This window comes from Acomys russatus, chromosome 24 (genome assembly GCF_903995435.1).
Source record: "Acomys russatus chromosome 24, mAcoRus1.1, whole genome shotgun sequence".
NCBI lineage: Eukaryota > Metazoa > Chordata > Mammalia > Rodentia > Muridae > Acomys > Acomys russatus.
Genome location: NC_067160.1, coordinates 13,232,145 through 13,259,067, shown reverse-complemented (window position 1 = coordinate 13,259,067; position 26,923 = coordinate 13,232,145). Strand labels below are relative to the sequence as shown.

The following is a 26,923-nucleotide window of genomic DNA, read 5'->3' as shown; positions in this document are numbered from 1 at the left end:
ATGGTGATGATGGTGATGGAGGAGGAGGTGGTGGTGGAGGTGGCACTGTGTCTCAGGTGGTAAACATTGGTGTAGGGCTAAAGTCAGTCCATCTGTGGTCCAGTGAGCAAAGTAAGGAGAATGTAAAATTCCGGTTAAGCTATGCTATTTTAGCTGTACCTCCTGTGTCTGTCTGTAGGACAGCACTATTTTTTGAGTTTGAGTCCTGGATCCACTGGAAGCATTTGTCTTGAGGCTAATTGGGGCCTTGGTTTCTCTTCCCTTTAAAAAAAAATTACATTTTTGATGTGCGTGTGTGTGTGTGTGTGTGTGTGTGTGTGTGTGTGTGTGTGTGTGTGCGTGCGCGCGCGCGCGTGCGCACCATTATTGCCATTACAGAGGTCACAGTAGAAGACAGAGTGTTTACTTTTATTGTTGTCTATGTTACTGCTTTGAGACAGGGTCTGTCATTGAGCCAGAAGCTCACTAGTTTGGCTAGGCTGACTGTCCAGCAAGCTCTCAGGGTCCATCTGTCTCTGCCCTTCAATACTGGGTTATAGGCATGCATAGTCTTGCACAGCTTTTTTATGTGGATGCTGGGGATTCGAACTCATGTCCGAATGCATGCTTGTGCAGCAAGTGCTCTTCACCACTGAGCCATCTCTCCAGGCCTTGGTTTTTTTCTATGTGTAAAGATACAAAGATTAGTAATAATACATACCATAGTAATTTTCAAGGACCCTAGTTCAAGTTTATAGAACATAGTAGATGAAAAGTGGTGATGATTATGTGAAAAAAAAACCCCACAATGTTGTTATTAGGTAAATAAGTTAGGCAGAGCTGTAATGGCATAATATCATGGCCTTTACTACAGTGTTCAGTGTTCCCTGGCCCCACGGCCTCCCTTGGGGACTTCTCAGGCCTTTGTTCCCCTTTCATGCATACAGTCAGCCAAGCAGCCCTGGGGTGACAGTGAAGAACGTTCCAGATCCATCGGTTGAATGGGCTTGTGCCTACTTGCTGAAATTTTCTTGGATGTACCGTTTCAACACACACCCTTGAACTCGGACAGGTACTTCAAAAAATGTATAATACACACCTTTCTCCTCTCACGGCTTCATGAATTACCATTCTTCCCCAGTGTTCGGTGACGTGACTGGGCGAGCGAGCATATAAGGGCTTCGTGGAACCTTGGGTCTCCCTGTTTGGCCCACTGCCGCTTTGCTCTAGCACTACCAGAAGCAAGAACCATCTTGGTGCATGGACTTTTAACTTACTAAAGAGAGCCTGTAAACAGGTAGAGGGTGGAGGACGGGCTCCTGGCTGCAGCACACTGACATCTATGATGTGTAGTTCAGGTGTTCAGCAGACTTGTTATGCTGAAAATGTAAGCTAAGAACATCCAGGTTTGTTTCCCAGGCACCCCAAAGGTCAAATGGATTTCCCTAGAGAGGTCACGTTGTGGTGCTTTTGATTCCAAAGCAGTGTGCGTGGCTCAGTGAGAAAATTATCTTAAGAGTCTTTTTGGTCTTGCTGGGAGTACGAAGAAGGTGAACACCTTGCTGGCGCCCCCCTGTGATCATCTTCATCACTCATGGGAAACTACCAACTTAGAAAAAAAAAATTTTAAGACATCCTCCTTGGCTGAGTTCTGCTCCAGAAGCTAAAGAGAACTATAACCCATTGACTGACTTGGGTGTCATGAGGCTCAAAGCTCTGACAGTTTAAGAAAAGAAATTAAAGCAATAAAGTGCTGTATAAAAATTAGATATAAAAGTCCTGGCCAGAGGCTGGAGAGATGGCTCAGAGGTTAAGAGCACTGTCTGTTTTTCCAAAGGTCCTGAGTTCAATTCCCAGCAACCACATGGTGGCTCACAACCATCTGTAATGAGATCTGGTGCCCTCTTCTGACCTGCAGGTGCACATGCAGGCAGAGGACTGTATACACAATAATAAATAAATAAATCTTAAAAAAAAAAAAAAAATCCTGGCCAGGCCTGGCTGGTGGCACACACCTTTAATCCCAGCACTTGGGAGGCTGGAACAGGTACATCTCTGTAAGTTTGAGGCTAGCCTGGTCTACAGGGAGGGACCTCTCAAAAGAAAGTCAACGATGAAAACCCAAACAATAAAACCCTTCTCAATTAGTGGGTTCCTCTTGCAGTATGTGTGTATGTGGGTCCTCGAAACTTGAGTGTAACTAGCTTTGAGAAAACGGTGAGTGAGTGTGTGTGTGTGTGTGTGTGTGTGTGTGTGTGTGTATTAGCAGAAGCAATATGTTAAGACAAAGAGATCTGTGTTGTAATGTTGGGTGGGACGTTTCTAAACACTCGCCGGTAAGAGAACCACAGCCATATGGCCGATGTAAGTCCCCAGCTAAACATGGCATAGCAGGTGTTCCAGGTGTTCCAAAGCAGAGCAAGGCCGCAATGATAGCAGCAGAGAAAGGACCCACTGGTGACACCATAAGTCCAGGAAGCCTCTGGTTAGCTGCACTATTTACGAACTGGGAATCCTTGAATTTACTTTTCAAAGGAATCAAAAACAACCTCCTCCCTTCCACCATCGCCAATTGGCCATCAAAAGCCTTTATAAATAGTTTGGGTTGTTGTTGTTGTTTTTTCCTCCCAATTTTCCTGTAGGTTAAAAATTAAAGAGAAAATTGATGTAATTTACCCATTGAGATGACAGAAACAAAGGAATCGAATACATTATGACGTAATGGGGTGGGGAGATGGGCACTAAGGTGTTTCTTATTGCAGAAAGCCCCCTGTTGGCTAAGTGCAGTCACACCATACCTGGTGGCCTCCTCCCTGGCACTCTGAGGTCACTTTGCTGACAACAGATATGGTGAGCTGCACTTTTGTTGCCATGAAGCTAGCACACACCAAGCGTTCACTTAAGTCTTACTGAGCAGATAAGCAAAGAAGCAATTTCAGTTTGAACAAATGATGCCCTTTTTGAAATGAATTTGTAATCCTAGCCATTCTGTAATTAAATTTCATCAGACTTCTTGTTTGTGAAGAATTCTGTGTTTGCTGCAGGCCTAGCAAATGATCTACAGTCGGCCATTATTAAGCTGTTTCGCTGGTGGTTGTGTGTGTATTGTTGTAAGCACACTGTACACTGGAGGAAGGAAATGCAAAGTGCACAAGTAACCCATCTGTGGCCTTACGGGGGAAGCACCTGAGCCAGGATCCAAACCCAGGGGTATGTGGTGTGCGTGTGCATATGTGTGTACGCATACTGACCCTGTGGCCTCTCCGTTAGCTTTAGTTCGCAACAGATGTGAGACCATGGAACAGTGAGAGGGCAGGGAGGACTGTCACCCCTCCACTGTGCATCCGCATGTCCATGGCATGCCATTTGATAGACATTAAATTGTCCATCAGAGAGATGACAGGGATGGGCTGGTTTGCTGGGGCAGCTTCAATGGCTTCCTGCTGTGCCGTGGAAACCCACCATCACTTTCCACTCAGAAGCATCCCACTTGCAGATGCGAGTTCTGTGGCTGTCCCATCTGGAAGGTTCTTTCTGGCTTTTAGTGACTTGAGGCTGAACCTAACTGACTGCATGAGTGACGGCTAATAGTGTGTGTCTGCAGGACCTGAGACTGACCTCAGTGCATGACTGTCAGGTTTCTACCCTAGCTGAGGGCAGCACCATTCTGTGGTCTGGGATTCTCCCAGGCTGAACGGAAAGGAGAAAGCAAGCTGCAAACAGTATTGATCCTCTCTGCATCCAGATTGCAGATGCAACGTGACTAGCCGGTAGGCACGATTTCTCTGCCACGATGGACCACATCCTCCAACTGTGAGCACAGAGCTTGCGGTTCTGATGGGGTTATTTCCCTGCTAGCACTTGCTCCCAGTGAATCATTTTTTAGGTGATTGCATCCCAATAAATTGGGATCACTGCATAAGTGCTTGCTTCCTACTCCACTCTGCAAGTGGTCGGTACCCACTAGTTTCGTTGTGCTGGTCAGTCAGTGCTCTGAGCGCTTCACCTCATCCAACACGTGTTGATGCCGTTGGACGGTTCCTCACTTTGTACATACAGCACAGGGTTAGAGAAATGACTTTGAACAAAGAAGTGAGGCCAGGTCTTCCTGTGTGCTCAACTACTGTGCGGTGGCACATGCATGTGACACTCCCAGGTCTGTTTGCACATGCATTAGGCTCTAGCATCTTCCATTGCTTCCAGCGTCCATTTTACTGACTAAGATGCGGTGGGATCATGAGGTGTGATGAATAACGAACCTAAGAGGACATTTTTTTCAGTTTGTCCTTACCACAGTATAAAGCAAGAGGCAGACATTCACCTTTTTTGTTTACATTTACGCGGACAAGAAAGCCACAAGCAGACACCGTATCATTCTGGTTTTTATTTATTGTCTGGCTAACTTACAAAGATGCAGGTGTTTGTGGTAGATCCCACCCTACCATTCAATTGCCCTGATGTCACAGATGCCTAAGTGTGTCTGTTTACACAGTGCTGTGGTATGAAAAAAAAAAAAAAAATCCTCTACAGCCCCTGCCTATAAACAGGGAAAATTAACTTCATACCAAAACTTTGAGGAGACTTCGGTAATCACCCTGTTTCTGCTACTAACAAAATTGGCATTACAAGTTAAAATATAAAGGCCTAACAGTTTTTACAAATACACAAATGATCCATTACTTAGACATAAAAAGTCGATTCCTTCCAGATCACAGAGTAAGGCACCATTGGGTTAAACATTTTCTCAGCTGTCAGTAAATAAAATGCATAGTGAAGTAGACACAAAACACTGAATTTTAATACTGCAATATATTTCCATATAAAATGATTTATGAATGTTAAAACACTGTATTGCATCTTGAATACACATAACTGAAATATTATGGAAAAAACATACATGTAAGCTTTGATTTCAGGGACGAAAACAGTCTTTTTTTTTCCCCCCTCTTTTTTTGTGATCTGTCACAGGTTAAGCTAAATGCAGAACTTCTCCAGAGTTTTAAATACAACTGGGTCACAAACTTCCAAAGAAAGGATGTAGGTTTATTGATGAAACATCTTTTGCAAAATACATTCTAAGACTTCTTCATTATGAATGGCCATTTTGCACTGTAGCCCTGTTTCTGACATAGAAACGTACCTGAAAAACTGAGATAGAACAAGACTTGTCCATTTTTACTATCCCTTACAAAATTCAGACCTACTTTTTGTTTTTGTTTTTTGTTTTTTGAGTCAGCTCTTTCTCTGCCATACATAGCACAAGGAAGCACCAATTATATTTTCATTAGAGTCTATCAAAAGGATGTTTATTATAGTGACATCAGATTAGAGAATTTGAAATAATTTTTAAAATGTTAGAAATAAAAATAATTGTCAAGCTTGTTAAACCTTTTATTTCTTTCTTCTCATGGAAGACAGACAATGGCAGAGGAGAAGGGAGCAAAGTTACTATCTAAAGCACTAAGTCCAGGACTTTGGCAAGGAAAGTTATAAAAATACAATATATGCAAACCAGTGAATTCATAATTTATTAGACATTTTATCTATTAGAACCTCTAAGTTCTGCTTCCATATAAATGAAACAGTCGTTCTATAAATAGGAATGTTTTTCCATTATTCTTTGGATTGATTTTTCTTTTTGTTTTTTTTGTTTGTTTGTTTGTTTGTTTTTGTTTTTGTTTTGTTTTTGTTAGCATCTCCCAGCAACATGTGAGCAATTTGCTAGCCCCAAAATACAAAGTTCAGGTAGATACACACATGTGGCCATGTGCTTTAATAGACAATGGTAATATTAAACATAACTTTATAAAACATCAATGTGGAAATCTTTTTTTCCAACCCTACAGCTAGATTTAAAAGTCCCAGTAAAATTTTGTAAACAAAATTATATACATATGTATGCATACGTGTGTGTGTGTGTGTGTGTGTGTGTGCGCGCGCGCGTGCGCACACATATGTATATGCACAAGCCTGGTCCTTTCTTCAGTCTTGCAGTGGAACTTACATGCACAGATCCGAGACAATGATTCTCGTGAGAGATTCAAAACCAGTTCTTTCTCCTGTAAACTTAATCTGCTCCACGGCAGTTGGTTTTGTGGAGCTCTGCCCCTCATCTGAAAGCTGCCCCTTCTCCCATAATTCTGCCCTCTAGCTTTCTTCTCCTGCTAGCGCTCTCTAGCCCTTCCTGCTGGCCCCTAGGAAGAAGTTTGCTCTGGAGCAGGGGGCTGAAGGCCACTGAAGATCTATCTGCAAGGCCAGGGACCAGTGAGCCCGCAGCCAGCTGCCCCTGAGCTAGGAGGCACTGACACGCTTTCGGTCTCCTTGCAGTGGCTTTCTTCTGTGTGACTGCACACTGTGCTGGATCAACTTCTGACTAAGATACTTTGAAGAAATCCCTATACAAACATATTAAGGAAAAAGGCAAAATACGGGACAAAAATCTAAAGTCTATCTGCTACCCATGGTGTTGAGTTCTGACTTGGTCTTGGGCTGTCTTTTGAATTGCTAAGACTCAACTTGCCTCATCTTTAGACAAGAGGTTTCTGTGTTAGCTCCTATTTGCCAGCTCCGGACTGTCTGACAGTGTGGTACTTAGGCACATGTGGCCACTTGAAACCTGGTGACGTGTTTGTTCTAAGTACAGAACGATTACTGGAGTGTAAAGACTTAGTACCAAAACCATAAATATCTGATTAATAAGTTCTATGTTTATTACAGATCCAAGCAATATTCAGATGCACAGAGTTAAGTAAAATGGAATTCCTTCACCTGTTTCTTTTTACCTTTATAAACCATGGCTGCTGGTCATTTTAAGATTGGGTATGGGGCTCACATCATGCTTCTGTGCACTGGAACCTACCTCAGACTGCCAAAGATTAGCTACTCTGCAGCCACAGGGCTTTCATGGAAGGCTTGCTCAGCAACTTGCTTGGGCGGTCTGTGGTTTACAGAAACCGATTGGGGTCCATGTGAGCAGGAAAGGCACGGACAAAACCAGCTCTCAGGGAATTTAACAACTACACCCCATAGCCAAAAAAAAAAAAAAAAAAAAAAAAAAAGCAGTGAGTGTCCAACTTCATGGGGCTGAAAGCTGGGATGCAATTTGTCTCTGCCTACTTGTAACACAAATTTATTGACCCCAGCAGCCAGCCCTGCTGACACGAGCAATAGCTCAAGATTATATACAACATAAACAGCGAGGTGCATCTTTCCCAACCCCCACCCCAAGCCACACGTGTCCCCTCCTCAGCTTCCATTCTAACCCCCCTACTATCTCTGAGGGGGACAGAGCAAGGGGATGGGTGTGCAGCTTCCCAACAGCAACGGCAGAAGCAGCTTTGGAGCCTGGGTAGAGACGAGCAGGCAGCGATCACCTCGGGATGGGAGGAAGGGGAGGGGCACCCCTTTCTCTTCGGTTGGATCCACCTTGAGGAAGAAAAGCAGATGGGATATAATTTTGGTTAGAAGCTCGTGTTTACTGTGGAAAGACGCTCGCTGCCTTAGCCAGAGATTAAGGCTGGAAGGTAGGAAGCAAGGAGTGCTGCAATGGAAGGAGCAGAGGATCTCGGGGCTGGCTGCTGAGTGTGTGTGACAGGGGCTGGCTACTGAGTGTGTGTGACAGGGGCTGGCTACTGAGTGTGTGTGACAGGGGCTGGCTGCTGAGTGTGTGTGACAGGGGCTGGCTACTGAGTGTGTGTGACAGGGGCTGGCTGCTGAGTGTGTGTGACAGGGGCTGGCTGCTGAGTGTGTGTGACAGGGGCTGGCTGCTGAGTGTGTGTGACAGGGGCTGGCTGCTGAGTGTGTGTGACAGGTGCTGGCTGCTGAGTGTGTGTGACAGGCGCTGGCTACTGAGTACCTCTTCATGGTTATGTAAATATGAATGTTTCTGCTCGTCGTACAGTGTGTGTGAATTAGTGACTTAGAAAATACAGATAAACAAAAACAAAACAAAAACCCTCACCCATGCTTGTTCCCCCAGACCAATATTATGTGGTTTTCATTTACACTCAGCTGCCTTTTTTCCCTCTCAAAAACAGGATCCTAACTTAGACTGAATATTACCCAAAACCAGTATTCCATGAAAATACAATTCCTGGTGGCACATCGAACTGTGTTATATAGACTGTCCTATAGGTCCATCAGTCTCTTTTCTTGGGATGGGTAATGGACCCTGGGAAGCTGTTTAAGGAAGGGGCTGGTGATGCTTAGCAACTTTTCATGTGCTTATCAGTCATGTATATACATTAAAATTTTTTCTACTAAAGTGTAGAACGTATTTTTAATTTTTTTGTTTGATTAAAAAAAAAATATTTTAAAAGCTGGGTGGTGGTGGTGGTGGTGGTGCACACTTGTAATCCCAGCACCCAGGAAGCAGAGGTAGGCGGATCTCTGTGAGTTCGAGGCTAGCCTGGTCTACAGAGTACGTTCTTTTCTAGGATAGTTAGAGGTTCATATTTACTGTGGTAACTCAGGTTACAAAGAATAACCCTGTCTTGAAAAACAAACAAACAAAATAGTTTTCTACTTATTTATTGTGGATATGGGGGGCATAAGGGTTTTACAACATGTTCAGAGGGCAGCTTATTGGAGTTGGTTTTCTCTTTCTGTCATGTGGATCCCAGGGACTGAAGTCAGGCGGGCAGGCTTGGCAGCAAGTGCCTCTACCTATTAAGCCATCTCGCCATCCCAATTTGTTTTAATTGTTAAGTTATAGGAATTTTTCATATATTCTGCATATTAATCCTTATCAGATATGATCACCAAATATTTTCTGTATATTTACTTTTCACTCAATTAATGTGCCCTCCTTAAAGAGCTATGAAAGACCATGTGTGGGTTATCACTGCCCTGCGACTAGGTTTAAAATCCCCTTTCACATTTAAAAAAACATTCCTTCATCTGTCATGCTTCTCGGAGGAGCTAACAGGTTTGAGGCATGAAGCTCAGATGCTGTGGGCAGGTCGAGCAGAGGCGCATGTCATCATGTGTGTCTGCTTGCATACTGTCCTAAGTCTTAGGGGAGCAGAATAAAACGTGTTAGCTGAGAGAACTTTATTTTAGTTAGATGATTTGCTATCAAAACCTATTTCAGGCCTGTTTTAAGTACATTCTAGAAGTAAAGAAAGCAAATCTTTAAGATTGGGGGTAGGCAGTGAAAAATTACCAACTTGAAAACTACTTTAAGTGCCTGCTCTCCCTCAGGGGGTCTGTGTCACACAAGGAAGCCAGAATAGTGAGCATGCCATTGTTCTGGTCCTCAAGTTACTCCCTGGAGTCGTAAAGAAAGGGGGGAGGGTGGGCTCTAGAGAAGGAATGTGTTTAGCTATAACAGCAAAGACCTACAGGGCTTTTAAGAGGTGGTGCACGCCTTTAAACCCAGCACTTGGGAGGCAGAGGCAGGTGGATCTCTGTGCATTCTAGACTACCCTGGTCTACAAAGTGAGTCCAGGACAGACAGAGGTACACAGAGAAACCTTGTCTTGAAAAACCATAACCAAAAAACCAAATCTACAGGGCATGGGAAGGTGGATTTTAAAATGTAGCCAGGCAGTGGTGGGTGCCTTTAATCCCAGCACTCAGGAGGCAGAGGCAGGCAGATTGCTGTGAGTTCGAGGCTGGCCTAGTCTACAAAGTTAGTCCAAGACAGCCAAGGCTACACAGAGAAACCCTGTCTCAAAAAACCAAAATGTAAGTTCTGTTTAAAGGTGACGCAGGCAGAACATACATTCAGCAAGCAATGAGAAATGATCCAAATGTGCAATGCTGGCAAGTTTTTGTATGAGACTTAATGGGCTCCCATGGAATAAAGCCATGTGATAAGATAGGGGTGTGTCTACCAAGCAATGCTATGCAAAACTCCAGCACCAGAAATGATCTGCTGCCATTAGAGCTGTGTAAAAAGTCAAAATTAGAAGGAAAAAATAGGGAGAGGATCTGGTAGAATGAAAATGTTTGTACACACACACACACACACACACACACTCAATATAGTTTCATACACAAAGCTATTGTCATAATACATTTAAAATTTCAAGGCAGTGTTTTGTTTTAATTTACATGACATTTTGCCAGTAGGAATAGAAGACAGGCCTGACTTTTGTTCTCCCAGGAAGGTCAAAATGGAGGAGATGACTGTTAGAAGCAAAAGAATAGAACTTAACACTGGTCCACTATGGGTGTGTTGAGAGGCTACCAGGGTCCAGATGGCTCCAAATGGACTTTCCTACTCCACTCCAGGCAACAGGCCTGGTGTCCCTGTGCAGCTCAGCTGGAGCCCAGGCGTCCACAGTACAAGGCTGCCCAACGCCCTAGCAGAGATACTTACTCCGGCTCTCATTTCTAGCCAGTTTGCTGGGATACGTCTTGGTTGATGGTACATACGGCTCAGGAGGAGGCAAATCAGAGATCGGGTGGAAGTAGAACCTGCTCTCCCACTCATCTGTGGAAGAAACAAACGAGGCCTCAGCACAGGGGATCCGCCGGGAAGACTCAAGGACGATAGGCAGAGAGACAGACGCACACAGAACCCAATTCCAGTTTTGTGGCTGGAAGGGCACAGATGCTGATAGTGAGGCCGATGTGCTCAGGACCCTGGATCCCAGCATCACTGATCCTGACCGGCAGAGCAAACCAAAATGATTTGAAATGGAGTGATCAGGGTCCTCAGGTCTTTCAGGAGCTGGGGACTAAGATACAGGGCAGTTTTCTTCTCACCAGTGGGCCCAGGAATAACTGGGACATTTACATTTTTGTTGTATTTTTATTTTATGTGTATGGGTGTTTTGGCTGCATGTATGTCTGTGTATCATGTATGTGCCTGGTGCCTGTGGGGAGGCCAGAGGGGACATCGGATCGCCTAGAATTGGAGTTACAAATGGTTGCGAGGCACCCTGTGAGTTCTGGAAATCAAACTCAGGTCTTCTGGAAGAACAGCTGAGCCTAACTCAGACCTTTCTGATAACGTGGCAGAGAGAAGCAACTTAGTCACTGTGGGCCTCGGTGCCTTCCTCAGTCAGCTGTTCAGAGATGCAAATCATGAGACGGTAATTTACAAACACAAAATAAGCATTACAAAATCTCTAGTAAGTTAGTCACACTGAAATTCAAATAAGGAACAAACTATTAAAAAATTGAGCTGCTGCTGGGCGTGGTGGCATACTCCTTTAAATCCCAGCCCTTGGAAGTCTGGTCTACAAAAGTGAGTCCAGGACAGCCAAGGCTGCACAGAGAAACTCTGTCGTGAAAAATCAAAAAAGAGAAAAAAAAATTGAGCTGCCTTTTTGGAAAGTGGGAGAAAGAGGTCATCTCAGTAGGAAGTTGCAGTGATCCCTAAAATGAGAGTTCTGTGTTGTGTGAGTAACAATGACGAAACATGAAACATCACTTCAGGGCTGGGCATGGGCTCGAACACCCTTCATCCCAGCACTCCAGAGGCAGAGGCAGGAAGATAATCTGTGAGTTCTAAGACAATCTGGTCTACAAATCGAGTCCAGGACAACCAGGGCTCTGTTACACAGAGAAACCCTGTCTCAAAAAACTGAAAGAAAGAAAGAAAGCTTAAAAGAAGGAAACATCACCCACCTTCACAAGATGAGTCTTGGAAGCCATTTCGAACTGATGTGGAGGGTGGGGGTGGGGGTGGTGCCCCAGCACCAGGCCTGTCAGGAGGAAGAGGAGGCCTAGACCCACTTCTGGAACTGTCCATTGCGCTCCTGGATGGCAGCTGAGGGGTGGCAGGCAGGGCCCGAGGTGTGCTTCCATTTCTACTTATTGGAGGTGGTGGTGGGAGGGGGCCTGATGCAAAAGACAGGGCATTTAGTGACGAGGACATTGCCTTATGTCCACATTGTCACTGTGGTCGTCGTCACTATGCAAGGTAGAGTGCCTGCTGAATACATGCCCTCTCCGCTGGGGAAAATGAGAAGTGGTGGATCCTTCTGGAAAAGGGTTTAAACACGAAGTGGACAGACACCCACGTGGGGATGTGAAGTAAGTGTATAAAATAGCAGCTAACTCTAGCTGTCTGACTTCAAGTTACCACTGAGGCTGGAGACCAAACAGTGAAAATAGTAACAGGTAACCGATTTATATGGACAACTATGCCATTTAAAAAGTATTTTATCCTTTTAAAGAGTTATCGAACTAATTATTGTCAATACCACAAAAGAATTTTTAGAAAGGAGTAAGATAGATATAAAGCTAGCTTAGGTCTTTAGCAAAACTAAGTTTTTTAAATTAAAAAAGAAAGAAAGAAATTAAGCCAGGCATGGCGGTGCACGCCTTTAATCCCAGCACCCAGGAGGCAGAGGCAGGTGGATCACTATGAGTTCGAGGCCAGCCGGTCCATAAAGCTAGTCCAGGACAGCCAAGGCTGCATAGAGAGACCATTTCTCGAAAAACCAAAACCAACTAAACAAACAAAAACCAAAACTAAGAAATTATTTCTGTGTTAAGTGTGTGTGTGTGTACACGTGCATGCACACGCCCTTGCCATGGCACACATGGAGTCAGAGGGCGACTTTAGAGTCTGTTCTTACCCTCTTCCTTCACCTGGATCTTAGGGGTCACACTCAGATCATCAGACTGGAGCCACATTCTTACTAGCTGAGCCCACTGTTTTGCTGGGCTCAGAACTAAGCTTTTAGATGTGCAGTATTATGGCAAATCACGCATGCATATTTCTGTGATGCACAGGACTGGCATTCAGGCACAAGTGGCTCCGGAACACCAAACACTAATCATCTGGAGAACCACAGAAGTTGTGTCTTGCTTGGGGGGAGGGGAGGCCAACACCCCCGCCCCAACACACTCCCAACCACCACCACCACCACCACGAGTGACAAACTCCTGATCCATATCTCCCTACAGGTGGTGGGTCCTGCTACCAAGTGTTCTGTTGGCTATGGAGCTTGGACCCTTATCTACCAAGAGTCTGGTAGTTGTCACCTCTGTCACAGCAGTGCAAGGAGCAATAAAGGCAGAGAAAAATGAATCTCTTGAATTTAAGGTTAGCCTGGTCTACAAAAACGAATTTCAGGCCAGCCAGGGCTACATAGTGAGAACCTGTTTCAAAAACATTTACACATAAAATAAAGTAATATATATTTTTTAAAAATGTAATACAGGAGTTTCTTCCTGAACTTGAGGCTCCCGTTTTCTCAGCTGGGCTGGGAGCCATCAAGTCCCAGAGATCCTCCAGTCTCTGACAGCTCCTCTGAGCTGTGGCATTTGTTACCACAGGTGAAAGTGCTCTTCACCTCTGAGCATTGCCACCTCTCTGGCTCGCCTGCACCGTTGTTAAACAGTTGCCTTTAATGGGCAGAGAAGCAGACTCAAAGCCTGGCTCAGGGAGAAGGAAGTAGAATATTCGGCTTGTGATGTGACTGCCTTGTCTATGGCGTCACGGCTGCTCCTGAACTGAGATGGGACCTTCCTCCCAAAAGGACAGTCCAGCTTCCCTTTAGGGGAATAGGGCAGGGTGGAAACTGAAAAGTCCTCCCTTTTCACTCTCAACTGCTGACTTGATCTGTCAATCTGCTCACCTCCTTAGACACAAACTCTCTGGCCCTTCCTTGAGGTATCACACCATAGTTACGGTGCGGCATCCAAGGCTTTACTTATTTTAGCAAGGCATTTGGGAGAGCATGGTTTTGGAGACACCCCCCAAGTCTTGTCATACCTGATCTGCCTGGCGGATCTCTCACTGGAGGAGGGGGCCTCTCGTTGGGCGGAGGAGGAAGAGGCCCCGAGCGTCCAGGTGATGGCAAGGGAGGTGCAGAGGATGTGAGGGACAGGTTCCGCTGTGGCAGCCTCGGAATCTCATCGCCAGAAGCTGGAGGCAGGGGAGGAGGGCCCGGCCGGCTGGGAGGTGGCGGAGGAGGTGGTGCCTGTGAACCGGATCCAGGTCGTGGGGTGGAAGGCACTGGAGGTTTGCTGTTCTGTGATGGAGGAGGGGGGACCGCTTCTCTGTGGATGGCGGGCCTGTTGCCCACGGGAGGAGGTGGTGGAGGGGGCTTGTCATCCAAGGCCCGACTTGGGGTCGGGGGCAAAGGGGGTCTGGAGAACGGCGAGGGGGAGCTCGAGGGGTTCTGGCGTACAGAGCCTGCTCCAAAGGCAGCACCTCGGTTTCCGGGAAAGGGAGGTCTGGGGGCTCCCAGCCCTGCTGGGGATCCCCGGTTGTGCAGATTCGATGGAATGGGTCTTGGCGTATTTGGTACCGGAGGCGGAAGGCTTTCGGGTTTTGAGCCCATGTCAGGCCTCTGGGGAGGCATTCTGTTCCTGGGTGGCTCTGGGGGACCACTCCTGTGACCAGGTGATGGTGCGGGAAACCGCCCCGGGCCACTCGGGGGTGAAAAGGGCTTGGCAGATGTGGCTCTTCCTCCTGGTGGCAAAATCGGTGGTCGGCTTCCTCCAGAATCTAAAAGGCGAGAAAACAGATACTGGGTAAGGTGCCCCAAATAAAGCAGAGGGTGAGGGTTGGTGCTGGCCTTTCCCCAGAGCTACTGACTAGTAGCTTTATAAACTTAAATTATTTGATGTTTCTGAGGGTCTCCGCAGGAGGCAAAGACAGAGCTTTGTATATCTACTAGCTACAGGCATTACAGCCAGGCTTTCTAAGGGAGGTCTCTTCGACAACAGCACAGAACAGCATGGATAGCCTGGACAGACTTCTGCTAAAGACTGTCATGGCCCTCCACTGCCATTTTTAGCCTTCTGGCCCCTGTACTGCTCAGATTTGAAAAATAATTCAGTCAGCCGTTTCAGGTGAGTGAACGCAAAGTAAGTCTCTCTGTGTGTATGGGAGGGTTTACTTAGTCTCTTTGAGAAAAAAATGCTCAAGAAATGTGGGGCAGGGGCGGGGGAATTCAGTGAAGAATTATGATTGCATTAAAAAAAAAAGAACTAGCCGGGCTTGGTGGCCCACGCCTATAATTCCAGCACTCGGGAGGCAGAGGCAGGTGGATCGCTGTGAGTTCAAGGCCAACCTGGTCTACAAAGCGGGTCCAGCACAGCCAAGGCTACACAGAGAAACCCTGTCTCAAACAAACAACAACAACAAAAAAGAACTAGGAAGGAGAAACTAATATCAACAAGAACTTCATTTGCAAAGTAGGCATCCCCCACCCCACCATGACTAGGTCAACCTTCAGTATTGGCGAGATGTAATAATTCTGTAACACTTTTGTTCAACACGGGTAGCCTAAGTTCCTCAAACTAAATTATGGTTTACAAGGATCTAAGGAGGGAAAAGATGAAGGGAATCTCAGCAGTCTCTCCCACAACCTGAAACCCAAGGTAATTCTTTTTTTAAGATTAATTTATTTTTATTATGATTATGGGTGTTTTGTGCCACATGTCTCCAGGGTCCTTGGAGGCCAGAAGAGGGTGTTGGATCCTCTGGAGTTGCAGTTACAAAGAACTGTCAGCTGCCTTGTGGGTGCCAGGTCCCCTGAAAGAGCAGCCAGTGCTCTTAACCCCAGGGCTGTCTCTTAGCACCCCCATCCCCAAGGTAACTCTTGAAGAGAGAGAGAGAGAATAAAAGGGGGGATTACCATTGAAACATCTTCCACGTCAATCATGAATTACGTCATATACAAATATTTACTGAACACCTGTCTTTCTAGATGTTAGAAACAGCTGGATAAGCAAAATAAAAAGTTATCTCTCCTGTATTTTATGTTCTTACGGGAGACAAATGATAAGCTAGTAAAGAGGTATTTTCTAAGTTATTAGCACAAAAAAGAAGCTGACCAATCAAGAGTGAACCTGTTGGGTGCTGGAGACAGCGCCTCCAAGGGATAGGTCCTGTGAGGCTGAGGCCCAACAAGAAGTGGCCAGTGGGGCGATGAGGCAGTGTGCACTTCTGGTAGAGAGGGACAGTAGGCACAGAGGCCCTGACATGGACAGAAGCTTCAAGCTCCAAACCAGAAGCCTGGGTACCATAGCACAGGGAAACTGAATCCACAGGAAAACAACACTCAAGAGTCCAGCTTACTAAGATCCTTGTAGCCCAGAAGGGTTAGATTCTACCCCACCCCCCACAAGAAGCACTTAGGTTTATTCAGTGGAGCAACATGAACCCGAGATCATTTTAATTTTGACTTTAGTACTATAGAAATGTTCTATTTTCTTGACTGCTGGTATAATCCTATGCCACCATCTTATGCTATGTGTTCCAAATTCACACAGAAGCTATTATTACCATCCATCTTAAAAGGATGGCAGGTCCCCTGGCACTAACTTCAAAGCCTTCTTCATTTTCTTTTTTTCCTTTTATTTAGTTTTTCACCTTTTAAGTACCGAATGCATGCATATGGCAGCTGCCTAGCATCCTTTTGTGTGTTTTAGGGAAATAACTTTATATTTGAACACAAGCCTGGCAAGTAGGAACTACAGCCAACCACCCAAGGACCAGTGACTTTGCCTTTGGGTTAAGTGTGAGATTTTCATATGGCGGTGTGCGATGACCACTAAGGTGAGTGTGTAAGGCCTATTGGGACCTGAGTGAGTTCTGTGTTTAGGCATGGGGTCAAGCTATCTCGTCCTGGTCATTCAATAATTGGGATTCAAAATAATGACTTTCAAGGGTTTCAGATAAGGGCTGCTCTGTTAAGTACCCAAGGCGCTGGCTTGTAGACCAAATGTCTGCCATGCAGCACGCCTGTGGCCATTTAGCGAGCTCTGGAGCTATAGTTTCTAGGACATGCTCCACGGTGTGTTTGAGGATGGCTTGTGTGCGTTGTTATATATAAGTTGTCTGACAAAGCTGCACGGCTGGGTGACTGGGGACAGTCTGGGGGAAGCAGGTCCCATTACCCACTTTCCCTTTTCCATTCCTCATTCTTCCTGCTCCGGTCCACTCTCTATAAAAACAGGGTGACATCTTGAACGATGCAAATGTTTTACCGGGCAGAGCCTTGGGCAGCTCTGCCAAGTCTCCAAACTGTCAAACTGCCTCTTGTTCATAAAAAAAAAAAAAAAAATCAAAGAGAGAATTCCAGATACCATTATCCCTGTTGGCGGTGGACCTCAGCTTTGGCATCCCAGCCTGGAACAGCCCTCCCAATCCGGGAGGTCCACCTCCTCCGAAGTTTCCACCGCCACCACCGCCACCTCCGCCGCCTCCACCATAACTACCACCGCCGCTGGCACCAGGTCCTTTGGGTTCTGCCAAAGGAAGAAAATATACATAAGAAAACGCACAAGTTTTTACCAGTCCTCATCCCAGGGTCTTTAAAGAGGCTCTGAAGAGAAGGGGAGGGAGGTTAAACACGAGAAAACACATGGTAATACACACTTGCGATCCCAGTGCTTGGGAGGCTGAGGCAAGAAAGTCTTGAGTTCCAGGCCAGGCCAGGTTAGCCTGGGCTAAACAGGGAGACGCTGTCTCAAAACACATAAGCAACGTAAGAATACAGGAGAAATATCTAAGCAAATAAAGAGGAAAATAAAAAAACCTAACTAGCTAATATTCCTTTGAAACATCCATTATTGATAAGTATTTTTGTCAGCATTTTTTCCATCTTCATGTTTTTTTTTTTTTCTTTCTTAAAATGTCAACTTTGGGGCTGGAGAGATGGCTCAGAGGGTAAGAGTACTGTCTGCTCTTCCAGAGGTCCTGAGTTCAATTCCCAGCAACCACATGGTGGCTCACAACCATCTATAATGAGATTTGGTGTCCTCTTCTGGCCTGCAGGGGTACATGCAGTCAGAGCATTGAATACATAATAATAAATGAATAAATCTTAAAAAAAAAAAAAACAACAACAAAACTATCAACTCTGGGCCAGTGAGATGGCACATGGGTAACGGCACATAGTGCTAAGCCTGGCAACATGAGTTCAATCTCTGGGGCCACACGGTGAAGGGAAAGAAAGGCCTGCGTTTGATCCACCCATGTCAAGATGGAGTTTGCAGAACTGTCACTCACTTCCATAAGAGTGACATGCCACCTGCCTGCCTGCATGCACACCCCGCCAGCCACATACACATGCACACCCTCTCAGACACACACACACACACACACACACACACACACACCCCAGCCACATACACATGCATACCCTCTCAGTCACACACACATGCACACCCTCTCAGACACACACACACAAGCACACACACACACACACCCCAGCCACATACACATGCATACCCTCTCAGTCACACACACATGCACACCCCCCAGCCATACACACATGCACACCCTCTCAGCCACACACATATGCACACCCTCTCAGACACACACATATGCACACCTTCTCAGCCACACACACATGCATACCTTCTCAGCCACACACACACACGCAAACACCCCAGCACACCCTCTCAGCCACATACACATGCAAACACCCCAGCCTCACACACATGCACATCCTCTCAGCCACACAGACACACACACACGTACACAACTTGACACAACAAGTCTAGAAAAGTGAAAAATAAGCAAAGGATTGCATTGTATTTTAGAGCATGAGTGGATTGTTTGTTTAACCACCCACTTATTTGATGGCCTTTTAGGCTGATCTAAATAGTTTTCTAATATAGAGCCCAACTGTAAGCTTCAACAGTTTAAAATTCTTTGCAAACCAGTAAGATTTTGTTTTATTTTGCATTTATTTGCAAAAATGGTGAAAGATTTTTTGAAATAGGAAACAAGCAAAAAGGAGAAAAAAGAGGAAGAGGAGGTAAATAAAAGGCCTGCCATGCATGCTGTTCACTTCTCTACTCTTTCCTTCCACCTCTGCGTTATAACCGGATGCTGCAGGAAGCTGGAGCACTGCCAGTTATATTTGTTCAAAAACCACATTCAGTGCCGCATTCAGCTGAGTGCAGTTCCTCACTCACCTGCCACATTTGGTACGCCTGCCTGTGTGGCATTCTGCATTTTCCTCTGAATGGATGACCTCATACTGGTGGTATTATTATCATCATCATCATCATCATCATTGTTATTGTTATTAATTATTATTATTATTAAAATGTTACTAGTTCTATTATTATTATTTTATTATTATTATTATTATTATTATGAGTTAAATAAAAATGTTTGACATATTCATCTTATATCTCTGAGAGACATGCTCTCTTTAAAACTTTATCTTTTAAGTAACTTGTGTGTGTGTGTGTGTGTGTGTGTGTGTGTGTTTATAAGGCTAAACCCTGCTGAAAGTCCTATTTCCCAACCATATCTAGTTCTGGAAAAGTATCACATGGATAAGACCTACACACTAATTGGCAGCAACCAACACTTAGGCAATATTTACATCTGTTTTTGAAAACAAAGCAAACTTTGCTATTTATTTATGTCTTTTAGATTTATTCAAAAAGTGTTTGTAGGAGTGTGTGTGTGTGTGTGTGTGTGTGTGTGTGTGTGTGTGTGTGTGTATTTGTATCTCTCTCTCTCTCTCTGTGTTGAGACAGAGTCTCCTTGTGTCGCTTTAGCTGTGTAAGCTAGGCTGGCCTTGACCTCACAGGTGAAATCGAAGGTGTGCACCTTCATGCTGCCCTAAAGACTTGTAGTTTTTATTATATGAGCTATACATGCTTCTTGTTAGGGTCCTCCAAAGAGTCTTCTTTTGTTGTTTTGAACATGTGCTTTAAAATTATGAAAGGGACATTTCTTCTTACAGTTTGTACTTATTATCGACACAGAGAAATTTTGCTTGATTTAGCGACTTTGTTGTATATTTTAAGTTAAAAGTTACAAAAAAAAGGATGATCTTTCATTTTCTAATAGGCACACAGTTTTCAAATAATAAATGCTCCCCCCTTTCTAAGAACTGTGCCCCTTCTTTCTGTTTTCTATAAATTATTACTTTGAAGGCTGAATCTTAACAATGTGAATTATCAATGTTGCTATAGTAACTGTGTCCTGATTTTAATGAGCCCTCTTCTGTTCTGAAAGTAAATATTAACTATTAGGTTACGTTAGGTTTTTGTTTTTGTTTTTAATATTTACTGTTGAGAAAGGTCCTTTTATTGTAGGCTTAAAGACTTTCAATACAGAATCTTATCAAGTAACTACTTAGCATTTACTTAGTTGAATGTATAGTTTTTATTATGAAGGATAAATTTTAAATCTAGTACTGAAAAATGGGATTATCTTTGGTCTTGGTGAATTACTCTTTGTAGTTTTTTTGCTTGGTGTTTTCTTATTCATGATAAATGGTATATGTCGGTTTCTTATTTCTGGAACTCCTCTGCTGACAGTCTGTTTGGGTGACTGTCCTGCCCTTGACGGAATGTTCACCGCCTCTCTGACCTCTCCCCATTAGAAGCCTCCCATCTCTACCAGGTAGAGAGAGACAGCTAAGAACGCTATCCAGGCTTAGCGGGTAAGTCGGTGGTAGAACGCCCACCTAACGTGCTCTTGGCTTTGGCTTCTGTCCCTATGACAAAATGAAAACAAGAAAAAAGAAACAAAACACTCACAATTGCTACAGATGCTCTGGGCAGCAGGATCACCCCCAGATGGAAAGCACCAGCGTGTACACTTCTTGTGGGTGCGCTGCCTTTGCTACGTTCTGGCACCAGGACGGTGGCAGTTTCATGACGCCCACCAGAAAAGCTTGCTGTGGCTTCCTGCTTGGCAATGCTCCATATAGCATTTGAGTTAGTTGTTTCTTGAGATTTGAAACACAGAGCTTACTAATAAAAAAAAAAACCATTTGATTCCAAAGTTTCTCAGAGAGAAAAGTTTATCTTTTCCATTGTTTATGCAGGCTTCCTGAGTGAAGTTTGATAAATTTATGGTTTCTTGGGAATTATTTTCAAGATTTTAAAATGTGCTGAGCACCACCAAACACACTGAAATCCCATCACTCACAGAAGAAACCATCTGAAGATATTTGAGCATGTAACTTCATTATTCCATCCTTCATTTTAGGAAATGTTTCACATCTCTACTGACTTTCTGAGATTCTATTTTATTCATTAATGTGTTGTTTTTCTAAATCGGTCATTAGCTCTCCATCTTTCCTAGGTTTATAGATCTCTGACGAAGACACAGTTTGGTAATGAATTGGCAAGGACTATTTTACCTAACAGTCTAAACCCAATTACAGCAACAATGTTAAGAGTGTTTGCGAAATTGCTTTAGCATGAAGATTAAACTTTTACTAATTTAAGCTGCGAGTAATATAACTTTGTCTTCGTCAAATAGTATTTGTCACCAAATAATACACCTTAGAACACCACACATACACACAGGACACACTTACGTGGTGTTGTAAATCAGAAATGTGCTGTCCTGTCAAACATACCCATCGGTGTGGTCTATCTGGAGTTCTGCCCCTTGTTCACATGGGGAAGTGCTATATATGGTTTATGTGTACTGCCCCCCACCAGGCTCACACGTGGGAAACCTGGTCCTCACTGTGTCCATGAGAGAGGAAGTGTGACCTTTAGAAAACAGGGAGGTGGGAGGAAATAATTAGGCCACTGCAGGGGGTGGGTCACTGCCCTCAGAAGGAACTAACATGGTTTCAAAGACTCTAGTTCTGAAAGGGGTTATTATAAAACAAGACTGGCTGCTCCTCCCTCCCCCCTGTGTGTGTGTGTGTGTGTGTGTGTGTGTGTGTGTGTGTGTGTGTGTGTGTGTGTGTGTGTGTGTGTATGTGTGTGTGTGTGTATGTGTGTGTGTGTGTGTGTATTTATATATGCCTTCTGCCATTGCTTGTGATGCCATTCCTATGAGGCCCTCACCAGAGCTAGGACAATGCCAATGACATAACTCTTGAAACTCTATAAGTTAAACCAATTTCTTGTCTTCATAAAGTACTTGGTATCAGGAATTTTGTTATAGTAACAGAAAGTAGACTAATACAACAATAAGTAAAACAAAAAATAAAACAAAACTGAAATTGAAGGCAGCTGGCTGGCTCCAGGCCACTTAGTATAAACCGTAGGACAGGACCGAGTTAAAACGCTATTATGCAGAAGCACTTTGACATAGTGCCTGGGGGAGACTGCATGCAAACAATACAAAACCATGGATGGATTTGTTACTTGCGAAGGGCCTGGTATCTAAGTGCAGGGGCAGCGAAGGCATACATTGGATTATATCTTGGCACAGCACCACTGAGCTTCTGGAGGGAAAAAGCTAATATCATTTCCACATAATGGAAGACAAGGGCCTTAAAGACTGTGACGTAAGACCATAAAGTTTCCATTAGGAGTCAGGAAGAGGCCCAGCCCATCCAGTTTCCTTCACAGTTGTCAGGAAATGCACACCTGCTCCTCCAGGGCTCCAGGTTCTTACAGTAGAGAGAGCGGGCGCCCTCTGTCCGCAAGTTGGTAGCTTCTCTATTCCCACTCCAAAGACCACATCTCAGATGGCTGTTGGACCAAAGCTTCCTAGACAGAACTGTGCTGGGCTCTCAGACAGAAACACTGTGGGGCATTTTGATCTAGAGACCAGAATGTTAGTCACATTCTGAAAACCCACAGTTCCTTTCTGTGCCCTACGCATCTCATATGCGCCTGACAAGAGCCCTGGGCAAAGCCTTCATTTTCCTCATCCCCAATCTTCATCTCTTCCTCTCTGACTCCCCCTCCCCCTCTTTCTTCCTCCCCTTCCTGCTAGGCCCCCTCCCCAGCGGCTCCCTAACTACCTCTGAGCCACCTAAGCCCAGCATCTTTATTCACTGTCTGCAAAGCTTCATTTGGTGACTGTTAGGTCAGACAGTTTCCTATGTCAGGGTAAATGAGAGCTGAGGCTGTGATAAATGTTGGTGCTATTGAAAGGACTGTGTCAAGATATAGATCCAGGCAGGGATGGTTTTCACTTCATCCACAAATGCCAACTAGGAGGCTTACACTGTGGGCGCTCGCTTGTTTACAGAGACCCTGGTTTTACTGCAGAAGGCGTCTCAGACTCAGATGAACAGATAAGCAAGCACGTGATCTCATTTCCTGTCTCCAAACTCCTGGGAATCACTTTTTTTTTTTTTTTTTCCCTTTCTCTCTAGAATCCCGCTTTGCAAACAGAGCACTGTACAAGCATTTGGAGCTCACAGCACACTTGTGTGGTCGGTAAAGAGGGGTCCATCTCTGCTTCACAAACGAGGACATTAAGGCTTGAAGTTGTGGCCCAGTGGCTACGCTGGGCCCTGAATCCTGATTCCAGGATAAGGACACTTGCCAGGTGTCCTGTTGTCTTGTCATCTCTGATGCCAGGAGCTGTAGGTTAATCTCCAGAAAGCACTGTGAATAATTCAGAGAATCGCTGCTGTGTGTTTCTTGGACAAAGAATTATTATGCTGGCTTCCTGCAGCATTAGACAGGGCTCAAGCCAAAGCTGTGGCTACAATGACTAACTCAGTCCTGTATTTTGCTAGCCTTGCAGCTGTTGCTAGTGAGTGAGTGGGGAGGAGGGGCGGAGAGGGACAAAGGGAGGGAGGGGGAGGAGAGAGAGGGTGAAGATCCAAGAGCTGGTTGGAGGCGCAGGTTGGCCATTAAGCTAAAAACCATTTAGCACTTTGGAAAAGAGTTTTCACTTACTGTCCAATATTGGGGCACTTCTGTCGTTGGTGACTGTCTTCTTTAGTTTCTTCCCTTTGCTGATGTCAGAGAGAAGAGCATTCCTCCCAGCCTGTTCTGTCTTATTCAAGGTAGGTTTCTCAGTGTTGGCCTGAAAGGTAACCAGCCACATGGTCTTGGAGTAAAATTATGTGTGTATCTCTCAGCTTGGTTTTTAAGATTCTAGGCTGTAAACTCTACATGAGTTTTGGATTTCATGTCATTCTCCTTAAGACCCAGGTTTCTGGAAGCTGATACAGCAACAAAATGCAGGAGGAGTAAATCTGTGATAACATATGAATTTTCAGACCTTTTTCTGTCCCTAGACAAACAGCCAGGATGTGCTGGTACCCTCACACGGGCACTAAGTCTGAGGGGACCCTGTTGCTGCTACTTGCCCTCTTCTGAGACTGTGTCCCGGAAACCAGAGGGCCTCACTTAGCACTCGCCTGCTGCAAGAAAATGCTGAACTCTGTCAAACTAATAAACTTAGAAAAAAGAAGAATTTCCTCTCAGTACATCGTACGTCGACAAAAGGTGCTTTTCTCTTCTCATTTGTCAGATTTATTACAGCATTATTTACATACAAGTGAATCAAAGTATTATTAGTTTTGACAAAAATATAGTCAAGATATGGAGCAGAATATTTTTCCTCACCCCACAATTCCCTCATGTTCTTTTGACCATAAGGTGTTTCCGATTATTATTATTATTATTGGTTTTCCGAGACAAGGTCTCTCTGTGTTAGCCTTGGCTGTTCTGGAGTCATTTTGTAGACCAGGCTGGCCTCGAACTCACAGCAATCTGCCTGCCTCTACCTCCCGAGTGCTAGGATTACAGGCGTGCGCCACCACGCCCGGCTATGTGTTTCCAATGTTTAATTCTTCTGAAAGCTTAGCCCAGAGAAAGTACACAGCTGTTTGCAAATGCTCGGGCATTTCTTATAACCCTAAAGTTCCTGACTGTGAAGGTCTCGATCCTTTAGGGTTAGGAATGTGGACACTCAAGTGTAACACACAGACTTGGAAGGAAGCACTCTCACATGTGGATGCTGGCTCGGTCCTGCTCACACTAGGGTCACAGGCCCTTCTAGCAGGCATGAGCGTCCCCTGGGATGGCCACGCCCTTATGGGGTGTTCCAGATAAGCCAGTTATGAGCCTGAGAAGTAAAGCCAGGAAGCACGTGGTTTGACGCCTCAGCCTTTCACTGTCAGAATGAGAGGCGGAAGGGCAGCTCAGCGATACAGAATTATAGCAAGCTGCAATTGTAGTGAAACTGAGAGATCATTGGCTGTGATGCTATCAGCCAAGCACTTTCTGTGTCTTGCGTTTCATTTTAATTTAAGTCTTTATCAACCCTGTGTGCTATTTCCATTTTACATAAGACACACACACACACACACACACACACACACACACACACACACACACACAAAACACCAGTGGAAATCTGTAGTGCAAGTAAGTTAGATTTGCCCCAGTTGCCAAGGCTGAGAGGATGGGCTGAGATCTGAGCACTGGCAGTCTGACTCCAGACCTTCCCTGGGATCTGAAAGAATGGTAAATATGGGCTCCCAAATGGTCCTTCCCCTCAGCCTTCAGCACCCCTGGAGGCGGCTTGCTGGGAGCTGCCAGGCTGTCCTTCTAGACACATCTTTCACATGGGTAACCTGGCTTTGCTAGTGATCTCAGTGTCTATTACACCTAAAAAAAATAACCACGGCGAAACCTTTAAAAACCACCTGGTCCCTTCATTTTAAGGATGAAAATCAGGGGCTGGAGAGATAGCTCAGAGGTTAAGGGCACTGTCTGCTCCTCCAGAGGTCCTGAGTTCAATTCCCAACAACCACATGGTGGCTCACAACCATCTATAATGTGATCTGATGCCCTCTTCTGGCCTGCAGGTGTACATGCAGGCCAAACATTGTATACATAATAATAAATATATAAATCTTAAAAAAGAATGGAGGGGCTGGAGAGATGGCTCAGAGGTTAAGAGCACTGTCTGTTCTTCCAGAGGTCCTAAGTTCAATTCCCAGCAACCACATGGTGGCTCACAACCATCTATCTAATGAGATCTAATGTCTTCTTCCTGGCCTGCAGGACTACATGCAGGCAGAGCACTGTGTACATAATAATAAATAAACCTTAAAAAAAAAAAAAAAAGAATGGAAATCAGCTGAGGTGTAGACACTAACTGATGTGACCACAGTGGACACCTTCAATTTTGAGGCAACAGCCATCAATAGTGGTTCTCCACTTGGCTTCAAGATTTATCTTGTCACCCGACCTCCTTGGAGGCCAACCTCTCTCAGGAAGCAGACCAGAAAGAACGCTTAACTACATGCTGAACTAGATCAGCATCCCCTGATGGCCACCAGTCCCCCTTTCCTTTTCTCCTGGATCTTGCTTTGTGTTCTGTATTTGTATTCCGAGCTGGCCTCAAATCTCCTGCCTTAGCCTCCAGGGTTTGGATTATAGGTGAGCCACCTTACCTGGCTTCAAACTTTAATCCTTTAGGGTCAACATTCATGATTTTAAAAAAATCTTCTCATGTTAATTGTGTTGATAAATGATATTTTCATTAAATTAAACCACTATATTATTTTCTGTACTGTTTTTTAGTGAACACTCTCTTTTAAATTAAATCACTGGTTTTTAAATCAGGCCCTGGGTTTGATATGCCAATCATAAATTCTTAGAACACATATTAAAATAAATATATACCAGCATTAAAATTCTAAAACTTAGCCCATGTGCCAATTAGTAATGATAGCAGCTCACAGTTTGGGAGAAATACAGATAAATGAATCTTGCCACATTAGCCAGCTAAGAGTATTTTCTAGTCAATCCACACAAGGGATGCTTAAAATTTTCATGGACTGACACTCTTATAAAAAGAAAATTAGCCAGGTGGTGATAGCACACATCTTTAATCCCAGCACGTAGGATGGGGAGGCAGAGGCAGAAGGCTCGCTGTGAGTTCCAGGCCAGCCTGGTCTACAAAGTGAGTCCAGGACAGCCAAGGCTACACAGAGAAACCCTGTCTTGAAAAACAAAAAACAATAAAAAAGAAAGAAAGAAAAAGAAATATTATAAAAATGAGCTGGTTAAAAAGATTCACAAACTTAGGGCTGGGTACAGTGACCTACGCTTTTAATCCCAGCACTCAGGAGGCAGAGACAGGTGGATCTCGTGAGTTCGAGGCCAGCCTGGTCACAAAGCGAGTCTAGGATAGCCAGGGCTATTTATTACACAGGAAAGCCTGTCTCAAAAAAAACAAAAAACAAAAAACAAAAAACAAACTCTGCCGTAGAATAAGCCTAACTCCCATCAAATTGCTATAAATATTTCTAAATGCTAAACGCAATTTCTGTCCTTGTGACCATAAGGTCTGTCACAGAAATCTAGGGAGCAGGCTGAAGTC

At 44.6% G+C, this 26,923-nt stretch overlaps 1 protein-coding gene across 1 annotated transcript in view; it reads right to left on the bottom strand.

The window, feature by feature from the left end:
- Nucleotides 1-7,240: 7,240 nt before the first annotated feature.
- Nucleotides 7,241-26,923, bottom strand: part of Wipf1 (WAS/WASL interacting protein family member 1) — a 104,287-nt gene continuing 84,604 nt past the window's right edge. The window contains exons 3-8 of the mRNA XM_051167174.1: nucleotides 23,479-23,608; nucleotides 16,984-17,145; nucleotides 13,658-14,395; nucleotides 11,560-11,772; nucleotides 10,304-10,417; nucleotides 7,241-7,404 (exon numbers count right to left, since the gene is read on the bottom strand). Coding sequence (XP_051023131.1) covers nucleotides 7,349-7,404; nucleotides 10,304-10,417; nucleotides 11,560-11,772; nucleotides 13,658-14,395; nucleotides 16,984-17,145; nucleotides 23,479-23,608 — 1,413 coding nt within the window. The 3' untranslated portion in view covers nucleotides 7,241-7,348. The remainder of the gene's footprint in view (nucleotides 7,405-10,303; nucleotides 10,418-11,559; nucleotides 11,773-13,657; nucleotides 14,396-16,983; nucleotides 17,146-23,478; nucleotides 23,609-26,923) is intronic.